General features: G+C 31.7%; 3 protein-coding genes across 8 annotated transcripts; 1 reads left to right on the forward strand and 2 right to left on the reverse strand.

Annotated features, from left to right (window-relative positions):
- Positions 1 to 2,065: 2,065 nt before the first annotated feature.
- On the reverse strand, positions 2,066 to 18,640 carry Pgm1 (phosphoglucose mutase 1). Of its 4 annotated transcripts, none has more exons than XM_011142514.3 (8): positions 18,142 to 18,640; positions 7,983 to 8,235; positions 7,154 to 7,592; positions 6,850 to 7,052; positions 6,556 to 6,757; positions 6,242 to 6,434; positions 5,612 to 5,795; positions 2,066 to 5,538 (listed from the first exon to the last, which is right to left on the reverse strand). In XM_011142514.3, exons 2-8 carry the CDS (start codon positions 8,229 to 8,231, stop codon positions 5,314 to 5,316), a joined length of 1,695 nt encoding a protein of 564 aa, XP_011140816.1. In that variant the 5' UTR covers positions 8,232 to 8,235; positions 18,142 to 18,640; the 3' UTR covers positions 2,066 to 5,313. The 4 variants fall into 4 exon arrangements, with proteins under 4 accessions (XP_011140816.1, XP_011140818.1, XP_011140815.1 ...); XM_011142516.3 differs by lacking the exon at positions 18,142 to 18,640 and adding an exon at positions 12,405 to 12,422; XM_011142513.3 differs by lacking the exon at positions 18,142 to 18,640 and adding an exon at positions 11,671 to 11,800.
- LOC105184007 (sodium-coupled neutral amino acid transporter 9) lies at positions 11,104 to 21,088 on the forward strand. The gene is made up of 12 exons (XM_019841839.2): positions 11,104 to 11,954; positions 12,084 to 12,240; positions 12,353 to 12,553; positions 13,904 to 14,060; positions 14,200 to 14,339; positions 19,187 to 19,344; positions 19,428 to 19,592; positions 19,665 to 19,721; positions 19,822 to 20,004; positions 20,129 to 20,331; positions 20,406 to 20,510; positions 20,611 to 21,088. The coding sequence occupies exons 3-12, from the start codon at positions 12,384 to 12,386 to the stop codon at positions 21,019 to 21,021; spliced, it is 1,749 nt and encodes a 582-aa protein (XP_019697398.1). The 5' UTR covers positions 11,104 to 11,954; positions 12,084 to 12,240; positions 12,353 to 12,383; the 3' UTR covers positions 21,022 to 21,088.
- LOC105184008 (protein FAM173B) lies at positions 19,238 to 22,517 on the reverse strand. 3 transcript variants are annotated; one of them, XM_011142522.3, is made up of 5 exons: positions 22,379 to 22,517; positions 22,140 to 22,312; positions 21,853 to 22,041; positions 21,613 to 21,769; positions 19,238 to 19,361 (listed from the first exon to the last, which is right to left on the reverse strand). In XM_011142522.3, the coding sequence occupies exons 1-4, from the start codon at positions 22,464 to 22,466 to the stop codon at positions 21,614 to 21,616; spliced, it is 606 nt and encodes a 201-aa protein (XP_011140824.1). In that variant the 5' UTR covers positions 22,467 to 22,517; the 3' UTR covers positions 19,238 to 19,361; position 21,613. The 3 variants fall into 3 exon arrangements, with proteins under 3 accessions (XP_011140824.1, XP_011140823.1, XP_025161651.1); XM_011142521.3 differs by lacking the exon at positions 19,238 to 19,361 and adding an exon at positions 20,853 to 20,968; XM_025305866.1 differs by lacking the exon at positions 19,238 to 19,361 and having other exon boundaries at positions 21,498 to 21,769.
- Between the last annotated feature and the right edge of the window lie 131 nt (positions 22,518 to 22,648).

The raw sequence follows: 22,648 nt of genomic DNA on the forward strand, positions 1-22,648 counted from the left end.
TGGATTCGCCATTTTGAATTTCTGTATTCTTTTAATTTCACATTTTGCATCTGAGAAAGTTTCCAAATGTATAAAAAATTATAACAGATACCAATCTATTCATTTATAGTGCACTTCTAGATGTCAGTAACAATGCTAACTATGTTTACTTGGAATTTGACAAAACATGTTATCATTAAAACTGAGCTAAAAACAGATTAAACCGAATCTACATACAATCTACATACCATTTTTTAGAAGAAAAATTCACCTTTACAATAGTGCAAAGAAAACGAAAATATCTCCTTTTTTGACTAAGTTATGAATTCTTAAATATGTTTCTGGTAACTATAGTTACCAGTAGGCGTTAAAGGGTTAAAGTATAAGGCATATGCAAAAATGGTTTATATAAAAGTTGTAATGTATTTCGTACTCTTAGCAACTGTGTATTCAGATTTTACAAAATTGAAAAATTTTTTAAACCACCTCCCCTTCTCATTACTTTCAAAAATTTTTAAGTTGTTCTTAGGGCAAAAATAAAGAGCATCGTATATTAAATTCATTCATATATAACAATAGAAACTGGAGACGATTACAGTTTTTAATTATAATTACATAGAGCTATAAGCGCCGTAAGTAGGCGCTTTTGAATTACGCTGTACTCGATAACTGCGTCTTGTTATCGAGTTGATATTTTCCCATTCTGCAAGATAATAAGAATTTAATTCTAATGACATTGTAACATATTACATAAGATATGAACAAGAGCAGAGATTAATTTGTTGATGTAAAAATAATATTGTGTGCCAAAGGATAGGGATGCTGCGGATAAGGACATAATTCTCTGTATGCTGACAAAAGCTTACCTTGCACGTAAAATAATAATCTTGGTAGGATTCGAATGCTGCTCTTAAAAAAAAAATATTACTTCAATATTGTTTACTTGTCTGTTCTACATGTAGTATGCTACATGAACACCACTAATCACACAGCACTAGATAATTCATATGTTCTGCTACAATTTTTGAAGCAGCGATGGAACAATAAATTAACGTTAAAGACGGGCAATCTGCTTAAAAATACTCATGCATACTCGCGCATACTCATATATACTCGTCATAATTTTTCGCTCTATACGCTGAGCGGGCTTGAGAGTGCAAGAAACGAATATAAAAATGAAGAAACGAGTAGAAAATAAGCTAAAGTAGGTCAAAAACGGGTAATATGAGGATAAAAACGGTGAAATATTTTTGTAAGGGAAAGTAATAGCTGATGAAATAAGACAAAAATTTGAGGATTAAAAAGGAATGAAGATCATTTGTTTTTTACTCTACATTTGTTTATGTACCGAAGTAATTTATTAAAAGTTGAACTTACTAGTTGTCACCACTTTCAGATTGTACCAATTGGTTAAACACAGACGTTTCCGATAACTGTATTCATACAATTGTATAATTAACAAAATCGCATATCTATAGTCGTTCACATAAAATTCGTGATATTCTTTTACGAGTTTATGAACACGGAATTAGTAGAACTGCGAATCTCTGTGCACGAGCTTACGTATCGAAAACTCTGAAAGCTGTCATTTATAAATACGAAAGTAATTAAATCACGTTAATTTCGAGTGTTCATGAACTTATAAAAAGTGTTGCAAACTTTACGGAAACGTAAAGTCCGCTTTGCGTGTAATATTAACTCGGTCGTTTGACTCCAAAAATTTGATAATAATCAAATAGTCGCATTTGCAATACTGGATGTAGTAAACGAATATGTACAGACTATAATATATTTCTTTACGGCTTGCTGACACTAAAGACAATTAGATAAATCAATGAAATCAGGACACTTCATACACATTCGCTGCGAAAATACTGTTAGATGTTGCGCATAATTTAGGTCAGAATTAAAAAGTTTATTTAAGATTGAAAACAAAGACGCAATGTAGAACAGATCTCTTGAGCCACATGCACTCTGAGCAGCCACGCATTCGCATACTTATAATGATATAATTAGTATTTATTATGATTATGATACAAATGTTACATGGTTAATATCTTTATAGTAAGTCGGCAGTCAATGCTGGTCTCTGTAACACCGCCACCACGTTGAATGATCCTCATTATGTTCTAGAGAATATATATCTTGAGAATATTCTCGTTTCTTTCTATACTTCTCTAGGGCATAATTGATAGATCATACGGGGGCGTATGTCGGCTCAGGTCCCTAAGTATCTCCTCCTCCATCTTCTTCTTCTCCTTCACCATCAACTATTTACATAATTGCCTTGCGGAATCTCCGTAACATGCTGCGTTTATTTTATTCAATAAAAAAAAAAAGAAAAAAAGACGATTTTTTACATTGCTTTATCCAAATTTCCAGTCGCAGCGTATCAACATTTCGTCGCAATCTTTCACCGATTTTTTTCTTCAAATGAAATATGAATGTGATCACGCGTTTTTGTAGTAGAAGTACAATCTGTAATAAACGCGTTTGTGTGATACTTCAGATATACGAACATCTACAGTGAAATATCGTACAAAAGAAAAAGAAAACTGAAGCAAAAAACGAAGTGAAGACGAACAGAACCAATAATATAATACATCTGCGCCGTCGTTATTAATTATAGCCGAGACATCTACTAATTTACGGTACAATAACGTGCTTTTCGTACCTATTGGACGTTTCGTATATCACTATCTATTGTTCATTTCTTCTTACGTGGATATATATAGAATTTTGTACCAACTGGAGTTACTCGCGATCTTGTTCTCTCGGAAAAAATTCATATACTCTGATCTCCCCATTGTTTTTTTCTTCTATACAAATCTCATTAACATATTCTACTCTATCAATTAATCTTAGCGAGATACTCAGTAAATTATGACGTTTGTACAATTCTAAAGCAAACGTATCATTTGATAAGACGCAAATATAAATTTCTATAACGGATGTATCATTTCGTAAAATTATTTATGAATTATACAAGACGCTGAGTATCACGCTAAATACGAATTTGCAAACTACATCGCTATATTGGGGGGTTACCCAAATTCTAAGAAATTGAGACAAGTACAAATTCTCTTGGTTATTCTTCAGGCTTTCTGGAGAACTCACCAATTTAAGCACTGCTGCTTCTTTCAATATCCGGATAAAACTAAGCTATAATCATTAATGTGATACAACAGATGTAATGAGAACAATTTGGAAAAAAAAATAAACTATTCGCGAAACTTATAAATGCGATAATGTACAGCAAAGGGGAAAATTGATATTACGAAATCGAGCAACATGTAATAAAAATATTAATATAACATTGCAGAGACAGAAATTGCTTTGATGGAAATGAAAGATTTTTACAGTTATATACACTACTATCTACAAAAATTTCAATGTTTGGATGTTAACATACTCTCCGTATTACGCTTGTGTTGCAATAAATAGTTGATATAATTCTTTTATATAGGCAATTTTACATATGCTACTGTACAATATCGAGTGTAAAAAATCACTTATATCTTCATCGTTCCGGTTTCACTGAATACTCATCTATCGATGTAAAAAAAATCTACACAACATTAGACTCAAATATAATTTTTACAAAATATCCAATATTGAAAATACTTTGCCATAATGTATAATTTCAAAATAGCATTACCACATTATCATTTATAGAATTGTACAAATAGATTGAGATGATTAAATTCATTAATAAAATAATTATTTGCTTCACGTGTGCACACGAATATGCGCTCGTAAAGCATAGTAAATTAAAGCTGCTTATTATTACTCATTATGTTACATTTTACTCATAGGTCAAATTTGTCCATATCTTATATCTCTATTTAAATCGTAACACACTTGCTAAAATGTTAACAGAGCAAGACAGTTAAGAAACGTTGGAAAGACCGACCCTGTAAGACAGTATTGAATTTACGTTTTTGTTAATCCTCCAATATTATGCTATCAGTAGTAGAAGTCCGGTCTCCAAACCTTTTTTTTTTCTTTCATATACACACTTCAATTCTGATAGAATCATATCATTGGTAATAAAATAATTTTATAATATTAAGTCGATCGTATATCAAACTTAGAGACGTCATTTAAATCAACGTTTATTCTTTCTGAAGGCATTCAAAATAAAGTATGAAATAGTGTTTTCACCATAGGATCATAAATCAAACTGAATGAGATATACTATAGAACGAATATTAGATGAATTGTGGATAGACATAACACTTTGGAAGATTGACAATGTACACATCCTGTCCATTCAATTGTGGCTTTTACAAATTATATTTTTATATATCACAGAATGCATGTGGTAGATGTTCACTATTTATGTATATTGTAGAAAAGGAGTGTATATTGGAGATATTAAATTATATAATATAAATATATGAGTGTCCTTGAAACTTTTCATTATCTTTAGTGTCAGCTATCGGTAGAATACAAATTATACAATTAATATTACTAATAGTAATAAATAAATATTGTATGAGATATTTCATGTTGAATATTTCTTAAAGTAAACGCATTCAGATCATAGCTGCATTTCTTTTATGTCGTGGCAACAAGTAGATCAACAAGTAGTCAGTTATTGCATATTAATATCCTCTTGCAATACAATATGGAAAGTTACAAAACATTAAAATATTTCAGAAGAATCTTTTCAGCGCATATAAAATACACATATACTAGACATATCTGCATTATAATGCGCAATAAAAATAATTTAAACTGCTCATTAATTCATGTAAATATATGAGTGATATACATATAACTTATTAATATATTTAATTTGATATATTTCCTACTCAAGTTATTGTTTCCAGTTATAGAGACGATAAAATGAAGTTATTCCTTAATAGTTTAAGGAAACAACACTAATGTTCTTTTGAAACTTAAAGTAAGAATAGGATTGAAATGTCTTTAAGTTACACTTCCTGGTGATTAATATGAATCAAAAAATGATTACAGCAATAACATTTAGCAAATATCTAATATACAGATATTAAAACATTTCTTTTGGTTACTTTTCATATGCGTATCGAATAATTTTTTATTTAACATGCACCGTATGTATTATATGGATGGAATCGTAAACTGGTAACATTTTATAAAAATGGAAAATTCATTCATTGACGCCAGTAACGATTATCATGCTATTGCTTCGTGAATTTTACGATAATGATGAAATCAAACGAATCTTTATAACTGAAATAAATTTATATTGACAAGAGTTTTGTTTAACAAATTTCTCTCTGAATAAATAGTTTCAAAGATGATAAAGATTAAAATAATTTTGAAATAATAGAATAAAAGTAAAGAATTTTACGTAATCACAGTCGGTGCATCACGACCAATATGTTGACAAAGTTCACTTAATTCTAACGCGATATTAATGAGAGGCTTTAAAACCAGTTGTGCGTCTTTCACAAAAGTAGATGGATCATCCTCGTAACTATCGATATACATACGTATAGTAGCACCAGAACTTCCTGTTCCGGATAGACGGAATATTATACGAGAACCATCCTCAAACAATATCCGTAAACCCTACCATATAAAACAACATGACTAGTTTAAAAATATAAAACTATCATTACTAGTATAAAATGATAAAACATACCTGTTTCGTAGCTTTGCTACCATCAACAGGATCTATATAGAAATAATTGTCTGCTTGCTTAACAACATATTCTTTATTTTCGTACTGCAACTTTCTACCGATAAATTCTGGTTTTTGAATCAGAGCTTCGATGCCCTGCATCATTTTATCCGCGCTCACAGAGTCGCAGTTTTCATAATCATACCTGAAATCAGTAGACTCTTCAGAAATTTGAACAGACAAGAAGAATTAATACAATGGTCCTTAAATTTATTAATTTGTGATGCACTGTAAAAGATAACCATTTTGTGACGCCGTTTTTGTACAAAAATATATACTTTACAAACATTTTTCAGTAATATTATTTATTAGCTGTAAAGAACTATTATTCTAGAAGCAGCTCACATACACACACACACGCACCCACACATGCACATACACACATACCCGTACATCCACACACACACCATACCTACCAACCAATGTCATAGATGTAATAAAATTTTATATAAATTTATTTATCTTTTTAATATATGTTCATGATGTTCGTAGCACACCTAATCACTTTTTGTAATGTATTATTTGAAAATCGTTAATTAATGTTACACAACATGAATATGAGAACCAAAATAGCAGATTATTGATACATGCCTAGTAAAGAAATTTCTTCCATAAAGTTTCCAATGGTCCAATAAAATATTCTCAACAGACTTCCCAAGTCTTGCAATCACATTAAGCCATGCTAAGCACGCCCATATACCATCCTTTTCGCGAATATGATCAGAACCAGTACCAAAGCTTTCTTCTCCACATAGTGACAAATCTCCAACATCCATTAAGTTCCCTAAAATTTATATGAAAAAAAAAATTAATAATTTTTACACCAAACTGACTTTTATAATAAACTTATAATTTATAATTTTTATAATAAATTTATAACAATGCCAGAAAAAGATCTCATATACCAAAGTATTTCCATCCAGTAGGAACTTCAAAGAACTTCACATTATTCTTCGCGGCAACTCTGTCAATAGCTGCAGCTGTTGGCATAGACCTAGCATATCCTTTAATACCAATCTTTTGGAAGTACGGAATTAGTTTTAAATTAGCAGCTAACACTGCTAAAGAATCAGAAGGAGTAACAAAAAAGGCCTTTTCGCCCAAAATCTATAAAAATATGAGCCATATATTGATGTTAAAATAATATCTTATACAAACATGCTAATTTCTTATAATATTTTGCAACTGATATTGTTTACCATATTTCTATCTCCATCTCCATCAAATGCTGCACCAAATTCAAATGGTCCTTCCTTCATAGCAATTACTAAATCTTTGGCATAAGTTAAATTTGGATCAGGATGCAAACCACCAAAATCTTCTAATGGCTTTATATTTACTAAGTTTGTATCATCAATACCTAATTCATCACTAAATATTCGTTTTACATATGGCCCTGTAACTGGAAATTAAAAACAATTCATTATAATCTCTATTTATAATATTCCAAATTTTATTTTTTCATAAAAGCAAAAATGAAGTATAAATTATATAATATCTAACCTCCATTCATTGAATTGATGAGAACTTTAAATGCTGGTTTATTAGCATCACCTTGCAACAATTTTTTAATACTTGTGAAATCAAAGATTTCTTTCATGAGCTCCACATAATCATTTATAGAATCAATTATATCAATAGTAAATGGTTTACCATCAATCTCGATTGATATAGTTTGTATTTTATCAATATCTATACTAACATCAGAAATAGTTCTATAATGTTCGAGCGTTTTAGTAATCTCATATATTTTACTTGTCACACTGTCTGGTGCGGGGCCACCATTGTCACAATTAAATTTAATACCAAAATCAGCATCAGGGCCACCAGGATTATGCGATGCAGTTAAGACGATTCCGCCTTGTATTTTATACTTTCGTATTATAGTTGATACAGCTGGTGTTGAGAGAATACCATTCTGACCAACTATCAATTTTCTAACCTAGAAAAAGTGTAATTTTGTGATAATAATTATAAGAGAATTATAAAATTCGATTAAATTTTTTTTCATATAAAACTAGCAGTACTATTAATCGTTTAATATAAATCTTGAAAAAACTGTACTTTCTCAGCATAATATGTAACACTAGCAGAATTTCATATACTATATGCTATATATAGACAAATGCTTCCGGATATCACGTTTCAAGCTTGTTAAAATTATTTGGCACTTATTTGCCTTTAATATACTTTCATATCTTAGTCTCATAACCTCGGTATAAAATTGCCAATATCTATATCTGACTCAGATTGATCATTCATATCGTTCAATATAAACTATGCGATATTCCTGATAATAGTTTGTTGCAAATGAATCAAGTAATTGACCTACCCCATTTGCTGCGGCGATCCGAATGATTTTTGCCACCGCTTCTTTCCCGTAAAACCGTCCATCACCGCCGACAACGAGAGTACATCCAGGCAACTGGTCACCCAGAGCTTGCAGTATTGCCTGGATAAAATTTTCCGTATAGTGCTCCTGCTGAAAAACCTTCACAGCTTTTCGCAGGCCTGAAGTACCCGGCTTTTGATCCTCATACACTCGAGTGTTCACCGTAAAACTCGTCACTGTAGCGGACATATTTCTGTAATCGAAGGGAAACGTTACGATAAGAATGTAATACCTAACTCATGTATTTCGACTGACAGACAAATAAGCTAAAAGGAGATCGTGCTCTCGCAATAGTTATCCGATAACTGTTGCTGGCGAGCTGAACTTTGCCTGTCAATGACACGTAAGGACACAGTCGCCGGCCCATCGCCATCTTTTCTAGATCGCGCGCGCGCTCTCGCGACAGTTGCGCGCACGTGTACTTCGTCAAATCTCTTTAGCCACTCTTTAAAAAGAATGCACGATGTTAAACCCCTCTGCACTCTAAACGAACATACCTACGAAGTAACAAATCTGTCTTGATATATATGGTGTGCCCGAAAAAATAAAATCGAAAATAAATGTACACAGATAATGCAATTAAGAGAAAAAGAAAGAAACTATTGGGAAACTCTTACCTTAATATTTACTTAATATTTAAACAATGAATAGGAAATATTTTGCAGTTTTCGGAAAGTAATGGTAGAAAAATTTAAGACAAGTAGTTAACAGTATTAATAGGCAACAGTATTTAAATCAAGCTTAACACATATATCAAATATATTTGTTAAATACGTCGTTTCTACTCAAAATCTATAGTATACATAACTGTAGAATTAAAATAATTAAAATAATTAATAAATAACTAAAATTTAAAATAACTAAATTGAGCCTGCACGCGATATTAATGTGAAATAATAATGATACAAAATTTAATAAAAACCTGTCTAGTATATAAAACAAACGTTTCAACCCTGTATTTGGCACTCATCAGTGATTAAGAATATGTTATTATGCTGACCAACTCATTGCCATCTCTGCTATCTTTTAAACTTGTTGAAAATAAATCGATTCACATCCTTGGTAACGCACTGCACTTCCTCAAACCATGAAGTCAAAGTGGATAAATAATGAGTCAATTCCATATAATTGCTTTTCTGGATCTGTATACCACCTAACTCTCTTGATACGTGAAAGGGTATCAGGAAATGCAATGAAAACTCACTTGTACTCTTCATGTGACAATTTTTAATGATGTTAAGCCAAAACATTTCAAATTGAACGTGACACATATATGAAGCAAGATTTTCATACTTGACATATAATTTAATATAATGCAAACAGAAATCTTACATGTTTGTATGACATGTAGGAAATACAAACATCGTCAGTGTACAAAATTCACATCCCAGCAAATACAATGTAACATATAACATATTTGTTAGCTGTAATTTTCTACTCAATAATGCAACTGTTATACAAGGTGTCCCACTTTAAATGAGCCAAGCAAAAATCTCGAAAAATATGAAAGATACTAAGAAACATTTCAGACAAAAGCTGCATAGTTTCAAAGGGGATATAAAACAACTACATAATTTTGTTCACAGATGGCACCATTTTCGAGATTTTCACTGATCACTTTTCTTAAATAGAAACCCAAATTTTTTATTGTATCATCTTTTTCTACCAATTAATTTTAATATCTTTTATCCGCAACATTTTGTTATTTGCCTAATATTTCTTGAGATATTTAAGGAAAGCTTGATAACATTTTCAATATTTAACTTACGATATCTCGCTAACTATTCGTCGGAAGAAGAAGTAATATTAAATTTTTTTACTCTATTTGGTCTCAGAAGAATATAATGTTACAATAGTGCCTTGACTTTTGTTAATTTGATGATTTTGAAATCTCCAAAAATCGATAAGTTAACAAAAGTCAAAGCGCTATTATAACAATATATTCTTCAAACCAAATAGAGTAAAAAAGTCTAGTACTATTTTTTCTTCCGACAAATAGTTAGCGAGATATCGTAAATTAAATATTAAAAAAGTTACTAAGTTTTCTTTAAAAATATTAGGCAAATAAAAAATGTTTCAGACAAAAGTTGTTAAAATTAATTGATAAAAAAAGATGACATAATAAAATTTGGGATTTCCATTTAAGAAAATTGATGATCAGTGAATATCTCGAAATTGGTGCCATTTGTAAATAAAATGATATAGTTGTTTTATGTTCCCTCTAGAACCATACAACTTTTATCTGAAACATTTCTTAATATCTTTCATATTTTTCGAGATTTTTGCTTGACTTATTTAAAATAGGACACTATAAAATATAACTGTTATATAATATAATCTTATATAATACAACAGTTGCACTGTTAAGTAGAAAACTACAACAGATATGTTACATGTTACATTTGTTTGTTTGTATTTACACCGGGATGTTTATACATGAAAGATATCTAAGGACATTGAAGACAGTAAGACTCATTTAATAACAAAGTGTCTGTCTGCAAATTAATGCCGTTTATTGACTGTTTTATATGTAACTGTTTTATATGTCTGAAATCATGTTTTTTCTATGCTATAATTTTCTTATGCTATAATATGACATACAGTCTAAAATTTCGGAGTTGTATCGTGATCAAAGTCATGTTCATTGTTCATCCACCATCGGTGGGTTTCCGTATAATTAATTCTTTTATATTCCCGTATTATATTCAGGTCTGTAACAATCTACAATCTAGTTTTATCCGCATAACATGCGTCACATTGTTTGCAATATAAACGGTGGATCATACTTCTGTGCACAAGTAAACTTTTCAGCATTGGCAGAATATAGAAACGCAGCCTTAATCTCTAAGTACTACGTCACAGAACAGCATTGCTTTAAATTAAGATAGCAGCATATAGGGTGTCGCAAATACATTGTATGCACTTATTAGATAATATAAAATTTTTATATTCGTTTATAATAAAAATAGTTTTGCTGCCTTAAAGTATCTCAAATACCAACCATTCTTGCAGAAAAAACATAAATACAGATAACTGAAAACGAATGTAAATAAAGAGTCGCATGATCACATCATGAGAAAAAAGAAAGACTTTTGAAATAAATGTAGCGCACGCAATGCGAACATTTCGGACATTTATATTAATGGAATCACTCCAGTAATTTATGAATTAGTCGAGCATCAAATGAGCATCAAATGATCGATTATATCTTACCTTTCTGTCTACAATAAACACCAATGAACACATATCTCGGACTCTAAGATCGAAATGAAGAAAATGAAGCGATCAGAAGTGATCAGACGCGTATGATTGTAGCGGAAAACAAACGATACTCGCAAATTAGTCTGAGTCGTACTCAACGTCGGTTTATTATCTTACTGCACGCGTTTTATGATCAATTACAAAGCGTCGGTACTGTCGGAGAAAGCAGGAGGAAAAAAAGAATCCGTCAAAGAATCGCGTCGCGAACGCAATCGTTTTCCCTGATCGATGTCGCGATCAGCGCGTTTCAAAGTCGCTAGTACGCGTACGAGCAGACGCTCGATGAAAAATGCGCGTGGAGGGAGCGTGTTGCGTCAAGGATAACTGATATAAAGTTCACGAGTTTATAAAACGGAGATGAACTTACTTCAAAAGCCAGTTTTCCGAGCGACCACGCGGCCAGACACGCGATGTTGCCGAAATAAAGTGTCCGTTCAAATGCTTCTCAAAAGCCATTATCGTCCGCCGTTTATCTCACAGTGAAAGCATATGGAGAAATCGGTCGTTTAACTATATATATATATATATATCTATAACGAAAAGAGTCGGATCGGAAATTTTTCAACATACGTCAGTTCAACGGCGGCTCACTGATATCGGATGTTATACTTTTGTCACGCGTAACTTCCCCCGTATTTTTTTCGATGTTCCGTAAGTAGATATTTCTAAATTTAATAAGTGTGCAGTACGTATCTTGATAAAAATGGGTATACACATTATAAGAAAGGGGGAGTACAATTGAAATACTCAAATATTGGATTATAAGAGAAATAATTGCAGCTTACTGGCTCCGTACGCATCTCTTACGAAACGAAACATTTGATATTTTCGTTCAAAAATGATGACGCATGACGTGAAAGAGGATCTCGTCGTATATGATAACATATTAACACGACGTAGGTTATTTAACGGCGACCTTGTTTAACTACCGTCATCGGTGAGCATACATTTTTATATTTTGTATTATATGCATCTTCAATATTTTCGCAAAACTGTACCGACGCACAGGGTGCAAATTTAACAAAAAAAAAAAAATTATTTTATTACAGAAACTTTAATCGGTTCCGTCAAAAATATATTATGTATAAATCTCATATTTACCGGAGCAGCGAAACGCCGCCACCAGACAGCGAATCCGAAAACGCGCCGTTGCTCTCGTCGGAGTCTCACACGAGCCTAGAGCCAGCGGTGTTGTTTGGTGATTCCGAAACAAGCGACTTTGATCCGAGCCCGACAGGCTGCTCGTTCAAGTACAGTATTTATAAAATGGATCTATCCGCGAATTTCCTATATTTACAATCAATCGTAAAACTCTATATGTACCTTATACATGTTGTACGAATACATATAAATTTTCACGACTAGATGTACATGTTGGTTTATAGGCAAAAATCACTCTGGACGAAAATATCACGTGCAAAACATTCGTTGAAGTACAGAAGTGTTCTTGAAATATAAATCTACTTCCAAAATTTGTCCCTCACGTCACGATGATTTCTATTCAACCGATCATACTCGCGATAATTGCATTCTCAAATCTTCTTTCTTGTATTAATAGTGATATTTTTTATCTTATTGTATGGTTATGAAATTTACCTAATAACAATAACAATTCTAACTTCCAACAAAAAATTGTAAAAAATTATATACGCTTATTTGTACGTCATATGCGTAACTTTTGCTCTGATCGGAAAATTCTCCTGAGTTCGAAAAAATGAAACCTGAAAATTTGAAGAAATTTTCTGATCAACATTATTGTATCAACATAAACTCAATATTGTTTAAAGAAAAATACGGAGTGCCCGCCGTAACATACGATGAAGCTCATGTGCGGATAGGAGGGGTCAAGATAGAAAAGAATAGAAAAGTCATGTTCTACTTTTAGAAAAATCACGTAAAATTAACGAGTTGTTCATGGAACAAGATTGACAAATTGCGTTGAAGAGGAAAGGAACGAAGTTTCAATATAATACTAATTCAGTTAAAAAGAACAGTATTGATTGCTGTTAGGAAACGATCGCGCAGTCAGCCATTTTCTGTGCTGTCTCACTATATCGTGTGCGCTGATTCGTCAATCTTCTTTCATTAATAATTCGAAATTTTACATGGTTGTTTAAAAAATATATATGAAAAGACTTCTTTTATTCATTTTGACCCGGTCTATCTGCACGCAAACTTTATCATATGTTGTAACGGACATTCTGTATATACCTGTTTTCCAAACGTTTGAGCCTTTTACTTTTTTCTCGACATATCTGATACGCAATAAGAAAACCTATCCTCTGAGCATCATTCAAAAATAAATACTTTTATTGGGAGTTCCAAAGTGCGTCAAAAAAAAGTATTCGAACCATATTCTGCGAAGGAATATTTATTGTACATTCAGTTTTAAAGCAATTTCAACATCACTTTTGGATGTAATTCGGAACACAATCGATGATTCAATGAAAAAACTTATTTTTGAAAAAATAAAATAAAAATAAAGTTCTCTCATTGGGTATGTGCTATGCTCCAAATTGCGTTAAAAGTATTCAAACTATTTTGACACCCAGTATACATATCTGTCATTAACATTACTATTGTATCTTTTATTTCGTTAGGTATGGGAGCGTTGATGCTGCTAGTAATAGTACAATTTTAACAGCGATACCGAAAAAGCCACTACCTTCGAATAATAAATTATTCGTTTGTGCAGCAGAAGATCTGTTGTGCAATCTTAGCCGTGAGAACAATTACGATAGATACAACATCGATCTGGTAAGAGAACAATACAAGAGTATAGTACGTAACAAGATACAAATAGCCATTAATTTTGATTGAATCGATTGATGACAACTAGATCGACGATGAACGCTAACATAGCAATGCTATTTGCGCATAACGTTTTCGTTTTCAGGTATTAGTGGATGAAAAGCCCGACGTGAACGATTACATACTCGGAGGAGATCTCAAAACTGGTTCGCTGCAGTTTCAATCTAACATCGTACCGGCATCACGCAAAGATCTCAGGCCAAAACAGAGCTCGTTGGTCACAATGTGAGTAACTTTATGGTACGAGAAGCTGACGCGGTGTTGGCTATATTTCTGAAATAACATCGCTTTATGCGAAGATCTCCGATACCGCATTGATAATCAGTCTAACGTCATTGAAATCATTGATATACTTTCATCCGTAGTAAGTAGTGTCCTCGATTACGGATAAACTCTCAAAGATTAAGATTATGCAATTTATTTTCCCGCTCGTCTCTCTCCACATGAATTTGTTAGAGAGAACAGAAAACATCATGACGCAGTATGATTCAATATCTCGGGACTCCGACTAAAATATATTAACGTATACAAAATATTAAAGTATCCGGCAAAAGTTTTGACGCGCGGATAGATTGTATACAGAGTGTCCCATTTTAAAGGATCCTCACTCAAATATCTCAGAAACACTGCGTTAAATCGAAAAATGTTTCAAACAAAAGTTGTATGGTTTCGAGGGGGATATAAAACTATATTATTTTGTTTACAGATGGCGCCACTTTCAAGATATTCACTGATCATTACTTTTCTTAAATGGAAACCCCAATTTTTTATTATATCATCTTTCTCTACCAATTAATTTTAACAACTTTTGTCTGAAACATTTTTTTATTTGCCTAATATATTTTGAGATATTCAAGGAAAACTTGGTAACTTTTTCAATATTTATCTTACGATATCTCGCTAACTATTTGTCGGAAAAATTAATTTTTTTTACTCCATTTAATCTCAAGAATATATTATTACAATAGCACCCTGACTTTTGTTAATTTGATAATTTTGAAATTTTCAAAGGTCGATAAGTAAAATGATATAGTTGTTTTATGTCACCCTTGAAACCATACAATTTTTGTCTGAAACATTTTTTTTATTTACCGCAGTGTTTCTGAGATATTTGAGTGGATCCTTTAAAATGGGACACCCTGTATATATACGTATGTGAGTTAGGTAACTTTATTAAAAATTATTTATTTTCTCATCCTATTAACTAATCACCATTATTTTCTATTATCTTTAATACATTGGTTAGTGTAAAAGTTTTAATGGATTTTTCAAAGATGTGACTAATCTAATTTTATGGCAACACTTACAAATATAAATATATAAATATATTGTATGCAAAGTATGACTTTTCTAACGATATTACACACACACACACACACTTTGTCTACTAACCATTAAATTATTCACAGTATCGTTATCAATAGTTAGAAACTGTCCAGATCGTTGCTCATCTTTCAGATTAAAATTATCACATCGAAATTTTGAAAACCATTTTTTATCTTATGAATGACGCATGATTCTGATAAACTTGCTTAATGTTTCTTACTGTAGTTCTAACTTTTACATCTTTTCTAAATTCATAAAACATGATATGCCAAGAGAGAAAGAGAATGAACTTCTTTTTAGTTATACAGGGTGATCCGAAATTCCCGCATTCGGAGTACAGGACATGATACTTTATGCTAAAATAAATAACTTTTTCCTTTAGCAAAATTGTATCCGACAAGTAGTTGTTGTAAAAGAACGTGTTAAAGTTAACGAATAAGTGTTCTTGCCTATGTGGCGCTCAGGGCCGGCACACGTGCCTCACTCGCGTGTACCTAATCAGTGACTAATATTCATAAGTAATGCATTTTAAGACGCTCATACGGCTCTGTTGTGATTAGTTTACGACATCTTAAAACTGTATTTAAGACAATCTTAAATAATAAGAATCAACTATGAACAATAGCGGGATTTGACCTTCTTCCATATTGTATTGCTTAAGTAATGAAAAGTTAATAAAATAAGTACTGCCTTTATTTCTTACGTAATAAATAAATAAAAAATTATCTGAGTGTACAATATCATCTGAAAATAAAAACAAATGTAAATAGTAATATACTTTGCGAATTGTGAAATCCCGGTATTGTTTATAGTTAATTTTTATTATTTAAAATTGTCTCAAGTACAATCTTAAGATGTCGTCAACTAATCACAACAGAGCCGTATAAGCGTCTTAAAAGATATTATTTATGAATACTAGAATATTCACTGACTAGATACACGCGAGTGAGGCGCGTGAGCCGGCTCTGAGCGCTACATATATCATATAAGAGCACTTATTCGTTAACTTTAACACGTTCTTCTGCAAAAACTACTTACAGGACATAAAATATTATGTCCTGTACTCCGAATGCGGGAATTTCGGATCACCCTGTATATCCGATAATTTTTCTCACCAAAGAAATGCGATCAAAGCAAACCAATTCCATGTTTATATGACAGCTGAGAATATCACTTTTCCAGTAATATTATGATATCTAAATTTTACTGAACAATATGGCATTACCAATAATGACGTCTATTAAAATTGGGTGCGAACTTTAGCACTCATCCAGTACAATATATTTCTTAAATCTATTGTCCAATATTTTAGAAGTTGATTTTTAAAATCATCTTATGAAGAAAAATTTATACATATATATGTCAAAAACTTCGTTTTAGAGATATAAATTGTTAAAAACCCTATAAAATTTTTCTTTGTAATGCACGAAAGAGATTATTTTTTCAAATTCAAACCAGTGAATAGGTAGGGTATCACCTTTGTTTTTTATTTATTTCAATGTTTATTTTTTTATTTAAACTCAATGGCATAAAAACAGGATTCAGGTAGTACATTAAAACCCCGAATTTTAATGATAATAGACGAAATCGAAGTTCTTTTTTTTTATATTTTTATTTCATTAATTATAGCTGCAAAAAGTATCGTTGATAAATTTTAATAGAGTTCTCAGTTTAGAAGATATTTGCGTTTCGATATTTTAAATTCCGTCTTTACACAAAATATCAGCAACTTCTGAAACAGCGCCAATGCTTCAGAGTTTAGAGACCATTACGACTTCGTCATATCAAGTACGTTCGTAAATGTACGCTAAGAAGAAAGAAATGTACAAGTAGAAATAGAATTAATGTGAGACGTTATCAATGGTAAACTATAATGTTTATCTCATGTCATTTATCATATTTTCTCATATACACGTCCCGTTCAACAGTCGTATCTTCATAAATCTTTTTTTTATGCGTTATGACGTAGTCATTTATCTCCCTTAGATGGCTGATGGTAGCGAACTCCAAACTTGCATCAGCGCATCTTCAATTCTTTTTATATCGCTAGCGGTACAATACGTGATAGTAGAAATTATATGGTGCATACACACATTACGCTATATTACAAATGTCATCGCGGTCAAGCAATCTCGCGTTCCAAAAAGCAATTGTTAATAATTCGTGATTTGTCGGTAATAAATACTGCGTGTGTGCATACACGGTAAAGTTTATTCGTGCAAAACAAGAAATTAGCTCGTACAACTGATAATTTGCTAATCGTACGAAAACACAGCACAAGATTCGGAAATAACAATCTCTTTTTTGGCTTTGTGTCGCAAAGAGTGACTTCTTTTTGGAAAATAATGAAAGAAATATTTGTTTTAGTGTCACAGAAGCAGAGACAAGTTTCTCAAATTAATCAATATCTTGTTTTTCATACAAAAAAATGATTGTCACTTATTACAAATAGCGAATTAATTTACGATAGTCATTATTTGCAACAAACGAATTGATGATTTGTAATTGGCAAAGCTGCCTAAATTCTAATCAATTCGAGCTTCATCGCACAGTGATGCGCGCGCGCACTCACCCGACACATATTCGTTATTAATCTACATGTGACTAAATAACCTAAATATGTCTCCTTAGGCACTCACAAACGCAGACGTTTCTACAGTTGAGCCTATTTGCAGATCGCGTCATTTAGGACAGAACTCACCCTTTGCGTGAACGTCGTTCCTGCTGTGAACTCGTGGGCCTCCTCGTGAATAAGGATTCATGTGTCCTCGTAGTTGTCGAGCTTTCCGAGCAACGAAACGACTAATCGGGAACGACTAATCGCTAACTTTCGTTCCCGCGTCTGAAAGACGAGCGTCGGGACAGTCGTGTCGCGTGGTCCGACTTTCGCTGGCGATTCTCGGAATCCTCCGCTCGTTGCCATACATCATGTCAGAATACTCAGAGTAGGTTTCTCCTCTTTCTGACTGACACCGACCGAAGACGCGGCACGGCAACACGGCTCTCGTTTTCAAGACGCGGGAATACAAAGAGAGGAACTATTAACTGTTAGCGCGCGCTGCTAGCGTCCACAAGCGCCGACGTCGTCTCCTCGCATCAGGTCGGACGACGGTCGGAACGCGCGCGCGGCGCGACGTCCGAAGCGTCTGGAGCGCGGCGCGACGGGACGCCCAAAGGGGTTACCGCACCGTCTGTTGCCCGGGCAACAGACGACCGGCCTCGAAGGTGAATGCCCTTAGCCAGTAACCCACCGCGCCAGGTCTTCTCTACTGGGTGTACATACCGACCGTACATCCACTTTAGGTTCGGAGGTCACGAACCTCTCTTCCTCCCCCTCTTACCTTTCCTACCATAATATTCGATATCGAATAGATGTGTTTGTAACTTTTTTTTTAATTGAAATGATACTTGAATTATATAATTCTACCTACGAAACCAAATAGACATCGTACATACCATATATTTTATATAATTATATACTTATATATATAAACAATATCATATCCCAGTAAGCACGATATTACATGTAACGTGCATATTAGTTGTAATTTTCTACTCAACAATATAACTGTTATATAACACATGTGTTATAACACATATGTTATGTAACAGTTATAACACATGTGTTATATAACAGTTATATCGTTGAGTAGAAAATTACAACTAACATGCACGTTACATGTAATATTGTGTTTGCTGGGATATTTTCAAAGAAATTGATAATATAAACTTACAAACACTTATAGATTTTCAATATGGAACACGATACTTGGTTCGTCATTGTTGACGATGCCGTGGGGAATCGCAATGGCTGGATTCTTTCCTGGAATCATCATTATTCTAATGATGAGCGGCTTATGCCTGTACACTGCTTATCGTCTTATAGCCGTGTACAAGTATCATGGTAAGAGAAATTTCCTCCTGTGTGACAAATCGATATTTGCAATACATCATATTGGAAGATTAATTATAATTATGTTCACAAAGGTGGCGGAGAAAATATAGAAGTTGTAGACTTGAGTCGAATATATCTTAACAAATGGGCGGAATATATTGCCAAGATCTTTAGTATTGCTGTACTGATGGGCGCGACTATAGCTTATTGGATATTAATGGCTAATTTTCTATATAATAGTGTTAATTTTATTTATGGTAAGATTTCTTATCCTTAAGATAATAATAAAAACATAAACAAAAACAAATGGTAAGATATATTGTTTACAGATAACATAGCTGGTTGGTCAACATATTCTGTACCTGAGAATATTTCACATATAGAAGGTATATGTAACATAATTTTCACATATATATATAGATAAATTTCACTTAAAAATATTTTTGATATATTGATATATATCTAAATTTATCGATTTAATTACAGTTTTATGCCCGAAGAAAGAGCTCCATGGTGATAATGACACTATTACAATCCATGAAAAATCATTTGATACACTAGGACCAGCGTGGGACCTACACGCGACAGTGCCTGTATTTTTAGGATTACTGATATTTCCTTTACTGAATTTTAATAGTACGACATTTTTTACAAAATTTAATTCTCTCGGTGAGTATATAATATTAGTACTATTTGTATATATTTATTTCTTATGTTTTCTTAAGTTTTCTTAACAAAACCTAATTTTAATTCAAACCTGCAAATTACATCAACTTCTCAATATATTTCGCAGGAACAGTATCAGTTATATATTTGGTCGTTTTTGTTATGATAAAATCCACATCTTGGGGTATAAATATGAATGGAATAGAATGGAAAACAAGTTGGATAATACGGCCTACATTTCCAGTCCTTACAGGGATGTTGTCGCTATCGTTCTTCATCCATAATATTATAATCAGTATAATAAAAAATAATCACAATCAAGAAAAGAATGTAAGTTATATTTATATTCCATTTTCTTATTGTGAATATACATGCAGATTAAATAGAAATGGTTCTATTTTTAGGGAAGAGATTTAACTATAGCATATATTCTTGTCACAGTAACATATATTATAATAGGATTGATGTTTTACATATGCTTCCCTCTACCTAAATCATGCATTGAAGATGTAAGTATGATTGTAGAATTTACACATACATATATCATATCACAGTATAGTATAAAAACTGTTAAGCTTACAAAACTTAAGTTTGTTTTATATTTTGCAGAATTTATTAAATAATTTTCAAAAATGGGATGGCCTTACTATAGGTGTTCGTATAGTACTACTTTTCCAGTTATTGACTGTTTATCCTTTACTAGCATATATGTTACGTATCCAATTACTCTCATCAATATGTAAAACAGTATGTAATAGGAGTTTAGTGCTTGTTGTTAATCTCATATTAGTTTCCATATGTATTTTGTTTGCAATGTTTATGCCATATATTGGAACTATCACTCGATATACTGGCGCTTTAAGTGGATTAATTTATGTTTTTACCTTACCAAGTTTACTGCATTTATCAATCTTGAAGAGACAAGGAAAATTAACTATATGCTCTGTATTAATCCACTTAAGTATACCTGTTATTGGAATTTTAAATCTTGTTCTCCAATTTTTTATTACAGATAAATGATCAAATAATTAAGTTATGATAGATTATATAACATGCATATACATTCATAATTTTTTTATATAATGTTAATTATATCTTAATACATATATTTATAGTTCCAGAACTTTCTTAAAAATAACTTTGAACAAAGCAAAGAACATCAGGTGCAAATTTAAGAAAGCATATAATCAAAGTTTGCAACACTTTTTTTCAATATATTTTGTATTGTACTTTCTATGTAATTTTTTATTAATCTTTAAGATATCTATTTTTCTATTAAATATAAAAAGCATCACAAAAAAGTACACTACTATAAGCGTCATAAAAAGTGTTGTAACTTTTAATCAATCTGTACATAATATTATGTATAAAAATAAACTTATATATATATATATATAAAGGATAGTAAATAATTTATTTAATAATAAAAATATTAAAAAAAAATGTAAATTTGTATTTTTTTTATGATTAACACAAAGGTTCTGAATATTCTATATGATGTTATATTTTAATAAATATATCATATTAAATATACTTCACAATTAATGTTATATCTTCTATCCTGTTAATATTATATTCCCTAATAATTCAAGTTGAAAATATATATGTTACCTCAAAGTTGTTTCTGAGATATACTGTAAACCCAAACAGTATCAACTCCATGTCCAATTGTCATAAAAGGATGTGTATTAGGAAGAGGAAATCTACATGCAATTACAAAGGAATCCTTGCACAATTCACTATTAAACTTTCTTTCAAGATCTTCCATCTGTAAAAGTATTATAACCTTTTGACATCTATTATAGAAATTGGAAGAATTATAATAAATATTTAAAAATATATTCTATGTACCATTTGCTCAACACCAAATATAATAATGTTGTCATATTTCTTCAAATTATATTTCCATAGATCCTGTTTAAAAAAAGCAGTATTCTGTGACAAACCATTTATCAATGCTTTAAATCTTGAATACCATACTAGCCAGGTATTTAATTCAATGCCATGAGCTTTAAAGCCAAGCTTTGCTGTGGCAAAAACCTATTTACAAATTAAAATTATTTTCTCAACCATATTAATAATAAGTTATACAAGCATTTTTATGTTCCAAATAACTGCCATTTTTAAATTATACTTACAATACGTCCATCTCCACTACCAAGATCAATTAAAGTACCAGAACGGCCATTTAACGCTTGAATAACATTTTTTATCTGTTGATTTGTAGCTGGTACATATGGTAAACATATCTTCCGAAATGCAGGACTTATAAATGGAAAACATATAATACTAATTGCAGTTGCAATTCCACCTAATAGTGGGCATAATATATATAGAATACAAATTAATACAAAATTATTGACACAAAATAACAAACCTGTAGCTGCAATTAAAAATAAACCAATTCTTGATGATGATTTTTGTGATGCATTAACATTATTTTTGTTAACAGAGAAGTATTCCATCTCAATAACGTATCATTTAACCGTACATAAATTCTTATATTATAAAATAAATGTACATGAAAGATTTTATATTTTATGTGAATCGTCTATATGTGTAATTTTGCTTTTATAGATGAACTCCACGCGCATAACGCTACATCAAAATTTGAATCTAACCTGATCTGTGTAATGTATGATCGTAT

Source organism: Harpegnathos saltator, unplaced genomic scaffold (assembly GCF_003227715.2).
Source record: "Harpegnathos saltator strain DR-91 unplaced genomic scaffold, Hsal_v8.6 scaffold720, whole genome shotgun sequence".
Taxonomy (NCBI): Eukaryota; Metazoa; Arthropoda; class Insecta; order Hymenoptera; family Formicidae; genus Harpegnathos; species Harpegnathos saltator.

Coding starts and splice junctions, on each gene's coding strand:
- LOC105184007 (XM_019841839.2), top strand. CDS start 12,384: ATGTATAAATCTCATATTTACCGGAGCAGCGAAACGCCGCCACCAGAC. Junction 19,593..19,664: donor TAGTGTTAATTTTATTTATG/GTAAGATTTCTT, acceptor TATTGTTTACAG/ATAACATAGCTGGTTGGTCA. Junction 19,722..19,821: donor GAATATTTCACATATAGAAG/GTATATGTAACA, acceptor ATTTAATTACAG/TTTTATGCCCGAAGAAAGAG.
- LOC105184008 (XM_011142522.3), bottom strand. CDS start 22,466: ATGGAATACTTCTCTGTTAACAAAAATAATGTTAATGCATCACAAAAA. Junction 22,042..22,139: donor GTAGTGGAGATGGACGTATT/GTAAGTATAATT, acceptor ATTTGTAAATAG/GTTTTTGCCACAGCAAAGCT. Junction 21,770..21,852: donor TATTTGGTGTTGAGCAAATG/GTACATAGAATA, acceptor ATACTTTTACAG/ATGGAAGATCTTGAAAGAAA.
- Pgm1 (XM_011142513.3), bottom strand. CDS start 11,759: ATGGCTTTTGAGAAGCATTTGAACGGACACTTTATTTCGGCAACATCG. Junction 8,236..11,670: donor TCGGAAAACTGGCTTTTGAA/GTAAGTTCATCT, acceptor CTTCGATTACAG/AAATATGTCCGCTACAGTGA. Junction 5,796..6,241: donor GGAAGAAATTTCTTTACTAG/GCATGTATCAAT, acceptor TACTGATTTCAG/GTATGATTATGAAAACTGCG.